Raw genomic sequence first — 16,847 nt, forward strand, 5'->3', positions numbered from 1 at the left:
TTACAGCTGGAAAACAGCCATCAAGAAAGACACCCATTTGCATGTTTACATTCGGGAAAATGTTTCTTCATGTTATTGTTGCTGTGACTGATATTTCATATGGAAATTCATCTAACAATAAAATAACTAAAACTCACCAGAAGAGTTTTCATAAAACCCTACCTACCAACCGATTTCCCTTGAATACATGTTACCTTGGTTACTTGAAACAAGTACATGTACAAGAAACATGTATATTTTGTTGTCTCATCATGACCTAGTAAGGGAAGTTCATGATGTTTGAAGTGTCATTTTGTAATATAATGTAGCTCATATTATTTATTGATTTGAGATTACCTCGTGATGTTCTGACGATTGATTGTTTGCCAGGTGTACTGATGCAGTGAATGATTGCAGAGAATAATATTTTCAAAATGTCATTTTTTATTTGGGATGGTCAACATGGTGAACCGTTAATTAAATCTTAATCTGTGTACACATATGCTCGACATTTTATATGAAACCAAGTTTTTATTTGCAAGATTTTAGTACTTTCAAATCATGATGAAAAAATACAGAAACCATTTGTTACTGTTTAGTTTAGTAAGAGATTGGTTCCTTGAAACAAACTGATTATGAATAATGACAAATGCCACCAATACTAGTCTGCGACTTCTCCCACTAATCCAAAGCCAGAGTCTCGTAAAAAGATTTTGGTCCATGAATACTAAAATCCACTGAAAATGATGCCATGACATTTAGACAATTTTGAGCCAGTAGACTCACATGGCACTAGATCCAGCACTAAAACTGTCACAATGTATCAGAGAAATAAACAAATGATGGATGCTAATAAACATGATAAATGAAACAGCTAACTAACCAACCTTCTATTTTGCAATCATTTTAATCACCAATACGACCATGATCTAAAATTGGCACCTATGATTTATGTCGAGTTCACCTTGTGGTGGCCTTATGTCAGACATTTCAGGATTAAAGTTATTTCAGTACTTGTCCAAGTAAGGTTTTGCTGTAAATGCTCTCATTATGCTCCATTACAAACTGATTTTATATTTTGACTGCATTACGATGTTTCTGCACTGTTTTCATTTTAACAATTAGACTCTGTTGTAAGCGAGCCTGACCACCCAATCCCATTAGTCGCCTTTTACGACAAGCATAGTCACGTTTTACGGCAAGCATGGGTTGCTGAAGATCTATTTAACCCCGGATCTTCACGAGTCGTTTGACATGGACATATAATACAGTGTATGCATACTCATTATGTAACAAATATAACAACCAATTGCTCAGCCATTTATGAAAGACATTAATTGTAAAAATACAAAATGTGCTAAAATGTAAATATATACAGATCTATATAAAAGTCAGCAAAGTTTAACAGTATAAAAAGCCTCTTTTGTTTTGTCCATTCCTGAGGGATGGGTCGCCAGGATCACAACTGTCACAACACCACATAAAATACAAAGTATCTGTGATGCCTTATGCTTATTATGGGAATGTATTTTGTTTGAATTGAAACTTTGTGATTGTGTGAAGAAAATCTGTCTGGGACTGTACTACATGAATTGTATTTCTTATCAGATACTTATCTCAATATTCATACTCGCTGACTTGCAGACATAGTTGCAGTGGATATTATTTACATCCATTCTTAATTTCTCTGTTTGCAGATTTGCTATAATTATGCTTCAGTTTGAAGATATCTTACTCATTTGAAAAAAAAATGGGGTGTTTTGTCATTCTCTGAGTCTGAATCATCCCTGAGCATGTCCGTATTGTCAAAAGTTCCACTCAGAATAGAATGCATTATCATGTTTGAGTGACAGAATGCTTATTTGAAGCCTCTGCTTGCATGTAGTGACTAGCAACAAGCAGCCTGTGCCTAACACTATTAAGTCTACTAGCCAGAATCTGTCTCTGACATCATTTTCAGCGGATCTTAGTGTTAATGTATGGGTTTTTATGAGAAAAGCTAACCAGACCAAAAGAAATTGTCCTGGACTAGTGGCTCAAGTTGGGTTTTTTTAGGTCAAACAACTCACCATATAATCAGCAGTCTTTTTACAAAATTATGTCCTAGATTCTTAGGTTATTATCTGTACATTTATAGTTTTCTTTGTACTTCACCTATGAGCAATGGAACGACCCAGAGCTCCAGATAAGCTGCGTATCTGCGTAAAATACGCATCAGAAATGCCAAAATACACAGTAAAATAAAATCCAAGCATATCAAATACGCAACAAACATTACAGATACGCTACAAAAATAAAACTTGTGCGTATCATCAAAATATTGTGAAGTAACCCTGCGTATTCGATTCACAAATCAGCAACTTATTTTGAAATTATAAACAGGCATTCCGTCAACCTTGCCAAACTCCACGATGACACTTACATCATGATCATTTGCCATCACACTTTCTTGTGGAAGTATCGTGGAATTTTTGAGTCCTACAAAGCCCTCGAACCCACACGACACCAGTTTGCAGGGACTAGATGAATAGTGTTTTTAAATATTTAACTTAAATACCCAAAAACTAGTGGGTAAAAGAAATTTGAATACCCAGATAGAATTACTGATACCCAATGATTTTAAAATGCATGGGTAAAATACCCACAACACCAAACGCTTATCTGGAGCTCTGCGACCTGGATCACGTTTAAAGAAAGATACATTATTTTTCCTGCATTTTGGGAACAAGACGAACATTGCCTTGAAATTGTATACAATAAGTACGTGTGACCCGGCTATGTAAAGAAAGAGCAGCAAATCTGCCCTCTTCAATCTTGGGAGTCACAATATTCACATGACTATGCTTCCTAAACTATACTTCCTGTGAATAGGATCTACATTTCTCTTGTTTGCAGAGCCCCATGGCAAAACTTCAAGCTGCAGAGTGTTTGAACTTACCTGCTAGATTTTGACACAAATTCTGTACATAGGTTACATGGGCTAAGGTTAGAGCTTTTCCCCCTTTTGATGTTATAAGTCACACGGTGTTGTCATTGTGAAGACTTCTAGCAGCCAGAGGGGCGGTCGGGGAGCCTAGTGGTTAAAGCGTTCGCTCGTCACGCCGAAGACCCGGGTTCGATTCCTGACATGGGTACAATGTGTGAAGCCCATTTCTGGGGTCACCGCCGTGATATTGCTGGAATATTGCTAAAAGCAGCGTAAAACCATACTCACTCACTCACTCTAGCAGCCAGACTCAGAGATGAAAAGAAATCAGGTCTGGACCAGACAATCCACTGACTGACATGAGCATCAATTTTGGATATGATGACATACAATCAACCAAATCACTAAGCCTGACCATCCGATACATTTAGTCGCATCTTATAGCATCATAATTATTGGAAATTTGTATTTTCCTTACTTTACAGACCATGGTCATATAGCTAAAATACATTTCTGAGTACCAGGTCATCAGGTCAGGTTTTCTGAACTAATTGGGGAGATCCCGTGATTTCCTGTGAAGCTGTGATTCACCACACACTGTTTTGTATGAGAACTTGTCACATGTTAAATAAGAGCTTACTTTCCTTCAAGAAAAAAATAATGTAGCAGGAATGTAATATAGCACAAGCTCTAGTCAGATTGTCTAATGTTAGGGCCAAACTTCCTGGGGATTTTTGTGAGGTGATATCTAACAGTACAAAGGACAGTTTCCCCTAAGATTGTGTCCCCTGAAGCAACATGCAGTTTAGTTTATTTGATAAGATAAAATTCATAAAAAATAATAAAACATTAAAGATACATTATTACCACAGTTGTCAAAATTAAGCATGAAAGTCAAGGGGTCCTTTTCATAATCCCAATGTTAGAGCTATATACATGTAATAAGTATGCAATACTATTAGTATTGTTATTGTTATTATTATCATCAACAGTTGAGGTCAAAGTTGAGCCATTAGTTTAACTTACTGACAAAGGTTTTGTTATCAAACCTTTCACAACATCATTAAGTTCTTGAGGCTTTACATTTGGTAACACAAGTTATTATAATTGATAAAGCTGTTTGGTAGAACCAAAGTGATTTATATGAAAGGTCAGTATCATTGAGGAGATATTTATTGAATGTTTTAAGGACATATCCTGATTGGGATTCATTGTCAGTCTTAGCAAATTTGATTCAAGTTGCAACATGTTTAAAATCCACTTGATTGTCTTCTGATTTCTGATTATGATTAATTATTACCCATATTCCGTAACTAAATGCACCAAGACCTGAGCTAAAAGTGGATCCCAAACCATGAAGCAGTCTGCTATTTTAGCCACTGGTCTGCAGCCAGAATCAAATACAATTTATTCTGGCTTGGTGTGATCAGTCCACATACTAAGCCTAACGTCTTCTGGTTACGAGGTTAAAGCTCAGTTTCAGATTTACCCGCGTTATGGTTCCTGGCTTATGAGTACCATTCCCATGCTTGTGGGAAACAACTGAGACCTGCCTCACCTTTGGCATCCCACATTGAACTGAGACACAGTAATAGAAAAGAAATGTTGTCCAAAGTTATTTATGTATCATTAAGCCCAAATCTTTCTTTCCAGAGATTCCACAGATTCCACAGTTGAAATATTTAAGCAGTATTGTGCTGTAATCTTGACCAGAAAGATCTGCCCCCAGCCATTATTGAATGGAAGTGATAAGCATTTGCATTATTTATTCATCATAAAATCTGGTCGATGTTTCTTCACAAAACTATGCATTCATGTCAGCCAGCCATGTCTAGTTGAGTGGGTTGCAGTGAGTTGGACAGAAAGCTGTACAGAGGTCAATGACTTGGCCCCAAGAAATGTAATAAGTCAATGGCAAAAGTCAGTAAGTCAAATAAACAAAACACAAATTTCTGTTTGGACAGCCTTTAATCAGATCACATTGGCCAATATACCCACATTTCAAACTGAACAAGAGTCACTTCTTTCTCTTTTTCAGCAGGCTACTGCCCCAGAAATATCTACTTCCAGTTTTTTTCCTTCAGCTTTTCGTGACAGTGTTTCCCTATGATACAGAAAGTCTGATGCAACAACACAGGCTACTCAGAATTTCAATTACATTTTTTAATGGCTGTAGAAACTAACATTTTTAGTTCACTAGTCCTCATATGAAAGCATATAAATATAGCAAAACCCTTAAAAATGGCAAATTTCTACTATTCCTTATAGTACCTTAACTATTGGGCCGTTTAGCAAGGACTATAGGACCAGTGCCAATTTCTAAGGCTGTGTCTGTGTATTGTTTGATTAAATCAATACTGGATGTAGGACTAATGCTTACTATTTACTTTTTAATTGTGAAATTATAAAACATGTGACGCCTTGCTTAGCATTTCTATCGGTAAAAAAAACGACAACTTAAGCAAACTGTCTGTTAAATGGAATTGCTATGTGGTGACCCACAGCCATCTGAAGCTCTTGGTTATACAGGTGAACATGTTGAAAGTGGTGCCATTTTCTGAAATAGTGATTTTTCAGATATAGAATTTGATCTTTTCCAAATTTGGAAATATGAATCAATTGAACATCAAGTCTGTTTCTAAAATGTATCGCAAAACCATTTCAAGACGTAACAATACAAAATTGAAGGGATATCTCATTGAGATCGGAAAAATGAATTGACATACAGTCCAATCCAAATGTTGATATCAAGCCTTGATATCTTAAAGACTTTTCATGTAAATTCCTTCAAACAATGTTGTTTTACCTCTATTAAGAATCTTGCAATTCTATTACTAGTATTAGTTAATCCCCATCAAGTGACGAACAGTACATTTCAAGGTTTTCCCCCGAAACATGGCTATCACTGACCTCAAATATTGACTCGTCACATGATCAACCGACCCCTTCTCTGGTCTGACTGGATCTTGGCCTGCAACCGTGATTCGGTCATACCACCTCAGGGGTCGGGCCCTTGTACCACCTCAGGGGTCGGGCCCTTGTACCACCTCAGGGGTCGGGCCCTTGTACCACCTCAGGGGTCGGGCCCTTGTACCACCTCAGGGGTCGGGCCCTTGTACCACCTCAGGGGTCGGGCCCTTGTTTTCGCATACTGACCTCTTCAAGAGTAACTATTTGCATGTCAGTTTTGTAAAGAAACCCTAAAGGGTTCATTTTGAATTAGATTTATAACAAATGAAAATACTATCATTAGTTTAATAATGGCTTCTGGTGACCAAGTAGTTTAAGGCACTGAATTGAACTAGCTTTGCAGAGTTGCATCCCTTGGCTACCAAGATCCACTGTTTGGAGGTTCAGTTCTGAGATGTATCCTTATGATTCTTGGTTTGGAAGTGTCATAGCTGTGGTCGTTGATTTCACTCACATAGAGTCAGCATTTTTTCAGGTTTTCTTCTCGCATGATAGCGATTAAAATAAAATTGAAAAGCTGTTCACATTGGCTTACTCTCACAGCATGCTCAGGTGTTAGATGTTATGAATTATATTTTCTTTTGCTAGTTCTGTTGCAAAACTGATTTTTAAGTTGAATGTAGGTTAATTCTGGAAGTCTATACCTTGACCAGAAAGTCCACACTCAGCAATATTGTTGACCTGTTTTAGGAATAAAGAGAATCTGGGTTTGACCTAAAATGACCCGAAGCAAGAAGACAATGACATATAGGTTCCTGATATTAACAGTCTCTACTTCCTGCTCTTCCTCCAGTTTCCTTGTCACATCAGTTGTTCAAGAGCTTTGTAGTTTGAGGAAACAGCCATTTTAGCATGATCACTGCCTCTTTAAGTTTACACTTGAATCATATTTCACAGAAAAAGAAATAGTTACTTAACATGCTTAAGCAGATTTAAGGAACATGAATTTCAGCTTTATTTTCTGTACTAAAATGACAATAGCAGAAAGCATCGCTCCCGAAAAATCCGTTTGAGTTAACTACTTATTGGCAAGTGACCCCATTTCTTTCAAGTGTGCCATTCATCACGATATGGCTGAAATAATGCCGATGTGACGTTAAATATTAACTCAATCACTGAAGTGTGCCATATGAATTTGAAGTATGCCAACAAGAACAATACTTTTGATCCCATCTTCAACCTCTGTGAATGTCGTTTCACCATGTTTGTTGCTTATTTTATATTTTATTTTTTATGATTATGATTATGATTATGTTTTTATTCAGAAATCCCTGTTGCTCAGGGAAGTGGAGCCCCATATAAAAATAAATGGTGTAAGAAAGGATTTGTTGTTTTTTTAAACATAATATCCTTTTCAGTTTCTGCATCCCCAGGTTTTACAGACCACCATCATATAGCTGGAATATTGCTGAGTGCGGCGTTAAACAACAAACAAACTTTGTGAATTAGGGGCAGTGGGGTAGCCTAGTGGTTAAAGCGTTCGCTCGTCACGCCGAAGACCCAGGTTCGATTCCCCACATAGGTACAATGTGTGAATCCCATGTCCCTCGCTGTGATATTGCTGGAATATTGCTAAAAGCAGTGTATAACAATACTCTTTCTCTCTCTCTCTCTCTCTCTCTCTCACTCACTCACTCACTGGATTATACTGTTCATTAAGCATGTTTATGTATTTATTTTTCACATTCTTGTCCGTTGTACTTTTGTGAAAGTCCATTCGATGTAATAAGTGCTTTTGCTTTAAAAAAATGTGATTTCTAAGTGGGGACTTCAGGCACCTGGAACTTATCTTAGCTGTGCCATTGTCCTTGTAGTACATGGAATTTGGAACCCAACCTATGAAAACAGTGAACATAGATCTACACATACATGGGCAAGAGCTCCATATTGCCTAGGTAACGGAATCTCTGAAACATGGTGAATCAAACTTATATATGTTAATGCCAGTTGAATATGAATATTTTATTCCCAATTTAATAAGATTGAAAAAGAATGAAAATAATTTCAAATAAGGTATGCTTTACTAGTCATAAGATGTATAATGTAATATGATTGCTCTAAGATTTTAGTATTTTTCTAGAGACCCCCAAAGGTTCCTCAGTTAATGTTTCAGTCATATTGACACAGAACAAAGGGAATTGTTTAACTATGTATTGATGGTCACTAGGGCTGTAGTTAGTTGAAAGTTTTAGAGTGAAGTCGATATATAAGTACCGCGATATTTTGATACATCGACCAACAATACAATTAATTATTCTGTATGTGTAAAGTTAACATTACTAATTAGACCCGCAATTATTAATGCTAAATATGCACTAGGCTGATCTGTTAGATCCTTAGAATTGAATTTCTGCCTCATTGTCAATCTTTACCATGGTGACCTTAATAAATGTGAACAGGTCTCGGGCAGTGAATTATTAATACAGATCAATATTCAGTCATTTGTATCGAAACTGCATCAATATTAAAAATTACTGATATATTGATATGGTACACATCCCTATCTGTCGCCCAATAGGGTAACTGGGTGGACCTTTCACCACCACATGTGGTGAGAGTAAACATGAAGACATACTAGAATCATCACACTCCCACAGTAACATCTGACACTCACCAGGTATTGTCACTGTAACATGTGTATCATGTATATATATTTCTATCAGTCAGTGAGAAAGTGAGTGCCTGCCCGCCCTTAAGCCCGTGGCAGGTAGATCTCATGTTGGGCCCATAGTCCTTGTGGCCTGCAGTAAATTTATGAGTCTATTTATTTGTCACAGTAAGCTGCAGTATTTTTTAATGAGAGCCTGAAGAGTTTAGTCAGGGCCTGCAGCTTTTGAAGTCTGTGGGGGCTCGGGTGGCCCAGTCGTCTAAGGCGCTGGATTCGCTGTGCAGAGTTGCGTCCCTTGGGCACGCCAGAAACCTATGATTGTGGGTTCGAATCCCGGTTCGCCCCAATTATGTTTCTAGGTTTGTCAGCACCATACCCGTGCTCATGGGTTTCACCGAAGTGGTTAACGTCTGAAACCTGCATCACTTCAGGCTTTCCTCCCACATTAAGCTGACATGCTGCAATATGACTGGAATACTGTTAAAAGCGACGTTAAACCCAACTCACTCACTCACTCTGAAGTCTATTGGTCCTAATGGCAGTAGCTGTTGTCAATTTTATGTATTTCAAACACTGCTATCATTGAAGGCTTTTAGGTCTTATTTTTAGTAAATAGACCCATGAAGATCCGGGTTAGAATTGGTCTTCAGCAACCCATGTTTGTTGTAATAGGCAACTAACGGGATCAGGTGGTCAGGCTCACTGACTTGGTTGATGCATTTCATTGTATCCCAATTGCTTAGATCAATACTCATGATGTCAGTCACTGGATTGTCATGAGGTGGGGGGGGGGGGGTAGCCTAGTGGTTAATGCTTTCACAAGTCACGCTGAAGACATTTCGATTTCCCATAAAACCATATTCGTAAAACCATATTCACTCACTGGATTGTCTGGTTCAGACTTGGTTATTTACAGACCGCTGTCATATTGCTGGGTTAAGTGTGAAACAAACAAATAAATAAATAAATAAATCATTTTTAATACTGTGTACATGTCTGTCACGTAAATGTTGACAGCTTAATTTCATCCCTGTGAAGGATTAAGCTACCGGTAAACATTCAACTGTTCGTGTTAACTGACTTAAAATGCTTACATGAACACATGTGGAAATGAATCATTTATTCAGCCTTTTTTAGAGATTAGTCCTCAGAGTTTGTAGCTAGTCATGCTTGTACAAGACAAAAATGTGTACTATGTTTTCATTTTCTGTCAGTTTTATTCAAGTTTATTCAAGCTGTAGATAAAGTGAAGCTTTGAAAAATGGTTCAATGTTATAGCTCTCAAATGCTACTAGTCAATGAGAACTACAATCATTGGTTTTACTCTGTCCTCAGCACAATTTAGTCATGGACTAGCATGAATTTTGAAGGCTGTTTTTATGAAAAGGTTATAACATATTTTCTCCTCTGTGTGTCTCCTGGAAATTACTTAATGAAAAAATGTAACCTTAAATGTTGGCTGAAAAGACCTGCAGTCTCTTATGATTGTACAAGTTCCTCAATTTCCCAACCCAATCGTTATAATTCCATTACTTTGGCTTAGATACAAATGTCTATGTCACTAACTTACTGCAGTGTAATCCTTGTTATATAGTGTCTTGTTTGACATTGGTTATAACTCTATACATCACTCAGCAAGCGTTAGAGCTAGGAGAAGTCTAGAGTTACTTGAGATTGATCCGCAGTTTGAGCTTTGACTGTCACGTGTTGCGGCAGCTGGCACTGAATGAAACCGACGACAATAACTGATCAATTCTGTTTCTTTTCCAGGTGGTTTTGCCATTGTGTTTTTGGTGAAGGCTCAAAATGGATCCCGCTATGCCCTCAAGCGCATGTACGTCAACAATGACCGTGATTTGGCAGTCTGTCAAAAAGAAATCAAAATTGCTGTGAGTACTCATCTATTGGTAATGATTGCACATAATTACCCAATTATTGCCATAACGTCCTATTGGCACTTGAAGTGGACTGGATTTGTGCCTTTCAGTTCTTCTGATGTTGTGAGCCCCAGTGTCTTACCCTCACAAGAGCTTGTAATCAGGTAGCATCAGTCATGCATCCAGCTGGGCTGATCACATTTTCGATTTAAGATGATATGCTTTAACACTTGATTGAGTCAAAGACCTTTTCACAAACCATTAAGTTTGTGTGATGGACTAATGGCCTATTCATATAACGGTATAAGGTGCCGCAATTTGCTGGTAAGAGCTGCCCTTAGGCATGCCAGAAATGTTTTCGGATCCCGGTCACCTTGATTATGGTTCTTGGTTTGTCAGTACCATGCCATGCTCATCAGCTTCACCAAGATGGTAAACGTACGCAGACCTGCACTATTTCTGTCCTTCCTCCCTCGTCAAGCTGACACACAATTGTTCAAAACAGTATTAAACAAAACCAGGGCTCCAGATAATGTTTTATAAACCATTGAGTATTTACTCATTCTTGTCATTCCAATTGGGTATCTGATTGTACTGTTTGTGTATTTATTATGTTTTAACTCCCTCGGATTCAGTCTTCTGGGGACCCGTGAAGATCTGGGATAGAATAGGTCTTCAGCAACCCATGCTTGCCGTAAAAGGTGACTATGCTTGTCGTAAAAGGCGACTAAAGGGATCGGTAGGTCAGGCTCGCTGACTTGGTTGATGCATGTCATCGATCCCAATGCGTGGATTGATGCTCATGATATTAATCACTGGATTGTCTGGTCCAGACTCGATTATTTACAGACCGCCGTCATATAGCTGGAATATTGCTGAGTGCGGCGTTAAACAACAATCCAATCCAATCCAATCCAATCCAATCCTTCCTCCCACGTCAAGCTGACACACAATTGTTCAAAACAGTATTAAACAAAACCAGGGCTCCAGATAATGTTTTATAAACCATTGAGTATTTACTCATTCTTGTCATTCCCATTGGGTATCTGATTGTACTGTTTGTGTATTTATTATGTTTTACCTCCCCCGGATTCAGTCTTCTGGGGACCCGTGAAGATCTGGGTTAGAATAGGTCTTCAGCAACCCATGCTTGTCATAAAAAGGCGACTATGCTTGTCGTAAGAGGCGTTTAACGGGATCGGATGGTAAGGCTTGCTGACTTGGTTTGAGGCATGTCATCAATCCCAATTGCGTGGATCGATTGCTCATAGCTGGAATATTGCTGAGCGTGGCATAAAACAACAAACCAACCAACCAAGTCTACTGGGTGTTTTGATACCAATGGGTAGACATTTTTTTTAATAATTCTGCTTAAATTGATGTTTCAGGTAAATTCTAAGTTTATTCTGTGCATGTGCCGCCCAATGTTGCATAACTCACAACAACACCTGTCTCAGTTGCAGTAAGCAGGACATAGTCCTTTTGTGCACTGCAGTAGAGTTTATGTACAGGTGGTGCCTGCATTCAATAGAAGATATTGATGCGTCAAGATATGTGGGTATGCAAGCTGGAAAGGCTACATTGGCTAATTACACACAGTGTTGATATACTATTAAAATTTTTTAATTTTTCATGGGTATATGTATGCAAGCAACTCCAACTTAATTGGGTCATGGTGATGTATTAAGTGTATTTTATGCAAATATGCAGCTAATCTGGACTTTAAGTTTGTTGTAACACTTGTACGACCTGCGAAGATCCAGGTTAGAAAAGGTCTTCAGCAACCCATGCCTGCCGTAAAAAGGTGACTATGTTGGTCGTAAGATTTGACTAACGGTATCAGGTGGCTAGCTGACTTGATGGATGCATGTCATCGTATCCCAATTGCGTAATCGTGGCTCATGATGTCAATCACTGGATTGTCTGGTCCAGACTGGATTATTTAAGGCTTAAAAAAAATAATAGTCTTGGTTCTCAGGCACCACCCGCATCATCACTGATCATCATCAAGTCTGCCGCATGTTTTGTATTTATTTCCATTTTCAAAAAAAATATATAAATCCTAATACTAAACACATTGCACAAAAAAAATTGAAACTCATGAACGAAATGTGCAGTGAACTTTATGATGATGTGGGCAGTGCTTGAGAACAAGACTATTATTTTTTTTAGCCTAAAGACTGCCATGATATAGCTGGAATATTGCTGAGTGCTGCGTTAAACATCAATCAAAACAAACAGATCAAGATATTGAATTTAATTGTGCACTGAATAAGAATTTCAACCATATTTCATTTGCAGCGAGACCTCAGTGGTCACAAGAATATCATCCATTTCCTTGACTCCAGCGTCACGGTCACCCCAAACAGAGTGTACGAGGTTCTCATCCTGATGCAATACTGCAGAGGTAGGATGCATGTGCACATAGTTAATATATGCCCCAGGGGGTTCCAGGTCAGAGTAGGTCTCCAGGAGCCTATGTTGGTTGAAAGAGGCGTGATAGCGTACCACAACATTCTCAAAATCTAGTCACTGGACTGTATGGTCCAGACTCAGTTATTTAAAGGCTGCCTCCATGTCGATGGAATATTGCTGAATGCAGTGTCATCGTACTGCAGTAGCATTGGACACTGACTTTCTATTTCCTGCACATTTCATTTTATGAGAGTAAATTTGACAATTATTCTCAGCTCATTTATCAACTAAAGCATTCTTTCTTTTATGTAAGATCAGCTGCATTTAGTATTAGTTGTGTTTTGTTTTTGGTAAAGGCTATGTCAGCATTTCCAAGCATATATCAGAAATTAAGGAAGTTAATTCTGCTGAATTTAAATCAAAATGCCTGCTGTAATCAGAGTGAATGTTGTGGCAAATGCTTTGTTTTATAATTGGTGGCTTAACTTTGTGTTCTGTGTCCAGGGTCTGTCATACAACTCATGAATGACCGGATAAACAGTGGCTTCTCAGAGAAGGAAGTGCTGAAAATATTCTGTGATGTGTCTGAGGCAGTGTCTCGTCTCCACCACTGTCAGACACCCATATTACACAGGGACCTCAAGGTAAGCCAGTGTCAATAAACCACTGTCGACCCGTGAAAAACTTGGTAGAATAGGTCGTCAGCAATCCATGTTTGCCATGAAAGGCGAATAACGGGATCACTGACTTGATTGATGCATGGACCAATTTTGGGTAGATCAGTCACTGGATTGTCTGGTCCAGACTCAATTATTTACAGACCACCATCATATAGCTGGAATATTGGTGAGTATGGTGTTAAACAACAAATAAACCAACAAAACACTGTCAGAAAGGCTTCTAACAACAGAACTCACTGGCTTTATCTATTTTCATCCTGTTGTCACATAAATCTTGTTCCTTCTGTACAAAAGATCATGATGATGTGTGTATCATGTGGGAAGTAGATGACCGCCCTCCTTTTCATGCTATTATTGGGGCCATGTGTGGCTCATTGTCTTAAGCGCAGCAATTTGTGAGCAGAATGGTGTCCCTTGGGCATGCCATAACCCTTTAATCATTGGTTCAAATTAACAGTGGGGGCACCGCGATTCGCGGTGCAGAGTTGCTTCCCTTGGACACTCCAGAAACCTATGATCGTTGGTTCAAATCCCCATTCGCCCTGATTATGTTTCTAGGTTTGTCACCACCATACCCGTGCTTGTGGATTTCACCAAAGTGGTAACTGTCTGAGACCTGCATCACTTTGGGCTTTCGTCCCACATTAAGCTGACACACTGTGATACAACTGGAATATTGTTAAAAGCGGCGTTAAACCTAACTCACTCACTCTAATAAACAGTTCTAATCCCAGGTCGCCCTGTTTGATTCCAGGTTTGTCGGCACCATACCCGTGCTTGTGGGTTTCACTTAAATTGTGAACGTCAGATCTGTATGACTTTGCACTACCTCCCACATGAAGCTGACGTGCAATAATATAACTGGAATACTGTTCAAAGCAGCATTAAACCCATACATGGAACTGTCTATGTTTCAGGTTGAGAACATCCTCATTGGAGAAGGGGGGAACTATGTGTTGTGTGATTTTGGCAGCGCCACAGGTCGAACCATGGTGCCAGAATCTCATAACGTAAAACAGATTGAAGAGGATATTCAAAAGTTAGTATAATAGCGTCAGACTGAAACAGGTAGTTTGGTAGTAGGTCTGAAACATTGCATGAACATCAGGACACACGCTGGCATTTGTGAATATATTTTATTTTTGACACAACAAAGAAAACCATCTGATTTATTTTCAAAAATTGCTACTTGATGTCTCATGGTAATGTTGTCTCAAGACAACACCAAGACATGACTGTTGATATAGCATGTAGACCATCTTAAGTGCAGATTATATAAACACTTTGTTGCTTGAAACACAGAAAGCCTATCATGTAATTGTATTGTTTGATAACATGGTGCAAAGTGAATTGTTGTTGATAATGTCAATGTCCCATTAAACTCTGGACAGTGAGGTTCATCAAGCCCTTAACAGCGATAGCCAATTCGTAGAGCTCAAAACTATCACTGCCACCAGTCAGCCCCCAGAGTTGTGTCCCTTGGCCCTGCCAGAAACCTGTGATTGTGGGTTCAAATCCTGGTTTACCCCGATTATTGTGTTTGTTAGCACCATACCCATTCTTGTGAATTTCACCAAAGTGGTAAACGTCTAAGACCTGCATCCCTTCAGGCTTTCCTTCCAAATCTAGCGGACATGCTGTGATATAACTGGAATACTGTTCAAAGTGGAGTGAAAACAAACCTAACCAACCAACCCACCCACCCATCCACCCACTCACCCACTCACTCACTCACTCACTCACTCACTCACTCACTCACTCACTCACTCACTCACTCACTCACTCACTCACTCACTCACTCACTCACTCACTCACTCACTCACTCACTCACTCACTCACTCACTCACTCACTCAGTGAATTATACTGTTTGTTAAGCATGTTCATGTATTTATTTTCCACATGTTTGTCCGGTGTACTTTTGTGAAAGTACATATTAATGTAATAAGTGTTTTTGTTTAAAAAATTTTTAAAGTGTCGACTTCAGGCACCTGAAAGAAATGTGTTTGTAATTTACATATGACCTGAATGTCTTTCCAGATATACAACATTATCATATAGAGCACCTGAGATGGTTGATCTTTATGGGGGGAAACCCATCACAACAAAGGCTGACATATGGGTGAGTTTCTGTGTTCCAGATGTACTGCTATGATCGACAACACTCCAACTACTAACTTGTGGAGATTATGAGTAAGACTATAGGATCCCAGCAACCTATGCTTGTGGTAAGAGGCGACTTAATGGATCAGAATCAGTGATGGTTGATAGCGTGTCATTGTATCTTTATTGTATGAATCGATGCAGATGATGTCAGTCACTTGAATGTCTGCTGCAGATTTGATTATTTACAGACCACTGTCATATAGTTAGAATATTACCAAGGACTTACCTTATCATTTATCATAGCTTGACCCTTGATATGAAGCTGATTAATTGGAAAGACAGTATAATTGTTTTGTATTGATGTGTTTACTACTACAACTCAAGAAAAGTTCACCTGATTCTTTCGTATGACTAAAGTTAGTCTGTCTGTCTACAACTATATAATCTGACGTGGCATGACATTAACTATTGTAATATGAAAGAATCAGGTGTTTTTTAACTTCTTGTGAATAGTGTATGTAACCGGTCCAACACGTCATAGTCTTAGAACATTTATTTCAACTGCAAGACAAAGTGATTGCAGCACTCCAATCTCCATAATGTCCACCATTTAGGGGGCGGTCGGGTAGCCTTGTGGTTAAAGCGTTCACTTGTCACGCCAAAGACCTGGGTTCGATTCCTGACATGGGTACAATGTGTAAAGCCAATTTCTGGTGTCCCCCGCTGTGATATGGCTGGAATATTGCTAAAAGCAGCATAAAACCATACACGCTCACTCACTCCACCATTTGGTATAAGCGTAAGGCAGTTGTTGCACTAAGATTGCTTCATGAAACTGTGCCCATTGCAGAGAGTAAGAGATATAGACACTATCTGACAATATGATGGAAAGGAAGTATGCCGGCTTGGGATGACTTCATCATTGATTCCTATGTATTGTGAACCAGTTGTACCCCTCATTGTGACATCGCAGTCTGTCCTGTCTTGGTGCAGTTGGTTCTCTCCCTTCTTCCAGGCGCTGGGCTGCTTGTTGTACAAACTGTGCTTCTTCTCACTTCCTTTTGGAGAAAGCTCGCTGGCCATTCAGAGTGGTAATTACACTGTCCCAGATCACTCCAGATACTCCAAGAAACTACATTCATTAATAGGTGAGTCATGGAAGGAAACTATCTTTATAAACAGGTGAGTCGTGGATGGAAGCAAAATTTATTAATTGGGAAGTCGTGGAAGGGAGCGAAATTTATTAATTGGTGAGTCATGGAAGGAAGTGAAATTTATTAATAGGCAA

At 38.8% G+C, this 16,847-nt stretch overlaps 1 protein-coding gene across 1 annotated transcript in view; it reads left to right on the forward strand.

Moving 5' to 3' along the window:
- The window catches only part of LOC124110635 (AP2-associated protein kinase 1-like), a 71,249-nt gene that overhangs the window by 2,570 nt on the left and 51,832 nt on the right, over nt 1–16,847 (forward strand). Inside the window, exons 2-7 of the mRNA XM_046469953.2 lie at nt 10,254–10,372; nt 12,662–12,767; nt 13,280–13,419; nt 14,373–14,494; nt 15,494–15,575; nt 16,575–16,707. Coding sequence (XP_046325909.2) covers nt 10,254–10,372; nt 12,662–12,767; nt 13,280–13,419; nt 14,373–14,494; nt 15,494–15,575; nt 16,575–16,707 — 702 coding nt within the window. The remainder of the gene's footprint in view (nt 1–10,253; nt 10,373–12,661; nt 12,768–13,279; nt 13,420–14,372; nt 14,495–15,493; nt 15,576–16,574; nt 16,708–16,847) is intronic.

The sequence above is a fragment of the Haliotis rufescens genome, unplaced genomic scaffold (genome assembly GCF_023055435.1).
Source record: "Haliotis rufescens isolate VD_foot unplaced genomic scaffold, xgHalRufe1.0.p SCAF_11, whole genome shotgun sequence".
NCBI classification, from domain to species: domain Eukaryota; kingdom Metazoa; phylum Mollusca; class Gastropoda; order Lepetellida; family Haliotidae; genus Haliotis; species Haliotis rufescens.